Below are 1,835 nucleotides of genomic sequence, written 5' to 3' on the forward strand. Positions count from 1 at the left end.
CGTTGCACAATAGCTAGGGTTTTCACCCACTGAAATTGGTTCCAATCTGCAGATGTTCTCTTCCACATATGACTCCAACCTTTTTCCAAACTTCCCTTCTTCTTCTTACCCTATCCTTCCTTTTCTCATTGATCCTGAAAATGATTTTGCAAGCAACACCCTTTTTGATGACCCTCTTCTTGTTCCCTTCACACCCATCACCCATGATCCTCCATTTCCTGAAGAGACTGTTGCTAATTTTGCAGTTGCTGACTGCACTGCCATTCTTGAACAAGATGCAAACACTAACTATGGTTCCCACAATGGTAGCATGTCCAATTTTCTGACCCAGAAACCAGCCATAGCAAAGAAAGACAGGCACAGTAAGATTCACACATCTCAGGGTTTGAGGGACCGTAGGGTGAGATTATCAAGTGAAATAGCCCGCAAGTTCTTTGATCTTCAGGACATGTTAGAGTTTGACAAACCAAGTAACACCCTTGAGTGGCTTTTCACAAAGTCTGAGAATGCGATCAAAGAACTAGCCCAAAGTAAGCATAGCGGCAGTATTAGTGGGGGTGACAAGTGTTCCCGCGACGCTTCTGTGGATTCAAATAACAACAAATCATTGGCGGGTAGTGGGGTTGATGGTTCCAAAGGGAGGAAGTCAAAATCGGCACAGAAGGATGATGCTTGTGTTCAGACCAAAAAGGAGTCAAGGGAAAGGGCAAGAGCAAGAGCAAGAGAGAGGACTTGCTACAAAATGTGTAGCACTAGAAGGGTGCAGCAAGACTTTGATGAAAGGTGCCCTGTAACTGCAAACACTCAAATGCTGCACCAATTGAGGTCATCCATTCTGCCTGAACCTGAAGCTTACGCGAGATGGGTTCAGCCTTATAACCCTTTTCTCATTCATAATGAAGCACCCAGAGATGGCTTTGACGTCATTGAAGAATCTATTATGATTAAAAGGAATATGAAGCCGTCAACTATGATGGCTTCTCATCACCAAAACCAAAACCAAAACCAAAACCAAAGCCAAAACCTTGTGATCCCTAGGGATTCAAGTTTCAACAACAATGTGTGCCCCTTGCTACCCTATTCCACTCCAGACTGGGACACTAATGGGGCCTTTACTGGATACTCCAACTTTTGTTCAATAGGAACCATGAACCTATCTACATGTTTCATGAACCCGTGGTAAGTTTTAAATTTTTAATTCTTCTTTTAAAATCACCGCTAGAGCTTTTGAATTTGTGATGGAGTTTAGTGATTTATGCGTCCAGATTTGTAGAGCTTCATTCAAACCTTTGGAAATTCTTGGGAGGAGTGCATCAATCAGAGTCGACATAACTGTGCTAGTTTTCGGTAAAATCTGATCAGAATGAAATCCTCGAGTGTGCTTTGCCTTGTAATCATCATCTCATAGTTCTGTGTTTCTTCTCTCTATCAGCAACTTTTTTCTGCCCTATATTCCCATTTTACAATGTTTGTACTGATTCTTGCTGATAAGCAGCCAATGGCAAGTGAAAGTTCGTATACAGGTTTGCTGCGTCCTGCGTGTATTATATCTGTCTAATATTTAAAGTTTGATTGAACAAGTATTATCAAAAGTCATGAAGTCACTCGCCGGCAGCTTTATGCTTTTAGTTTCTTTTTCTATGTTATTGGTTAGTCCTTAATGGTGAAAAGAAATTATGTACTTTGGGCGGAAGGGCTTACATGGATCAGGAAAAAACTACGAAATTTCAGCTTTTGTCTGCAGTTAGCCTTATAGATGTAGGGATTTGCTAATTTATATTAACTCTTTCAGCTTCCCCGATTCAAGCAAGGCTAAACAGAAAGTCAACCACATA

At 41.3% G+C, this 1,835-nt stretch overlaps 1 protein-coding gene across 1 annotated transcript; it reads left to right on the top strand.

Moving 5' to 3' along the window:
• On the top strand, positions 1 to 1,547 carry LOC108324763 (transcription factor DICHOTOMA). Its single transcript, XM_017557695.2, has 2 exons — positions 1 to 1,179; positions 1,266 to 1,547. Coding segments are annotated over exons 1-2 (1,128 nt in total). The 5' UTR covers positions 1 to 52; the 3' UTR covers positions 1,267 to 1,547.
• Positions 1,548 to 1,835: the final 288 nt, after the last annotated feature.

The sequence above is a fragment of the Vigna angularis genome, chromosome 3 (genome assembly GCF_016808095.1).
Source record: "Vigna angularis cultivar LongXiaoDou No.4 chromosome 3, ASM1680809v1, whole genome shotgun sequence".
Lineage (NCBI taxonomy): Eukaryota > Viridiplantae > Streptophyta > Magnoliopsida > Fabales > Fabaceae > Vigna > Vigna angularis.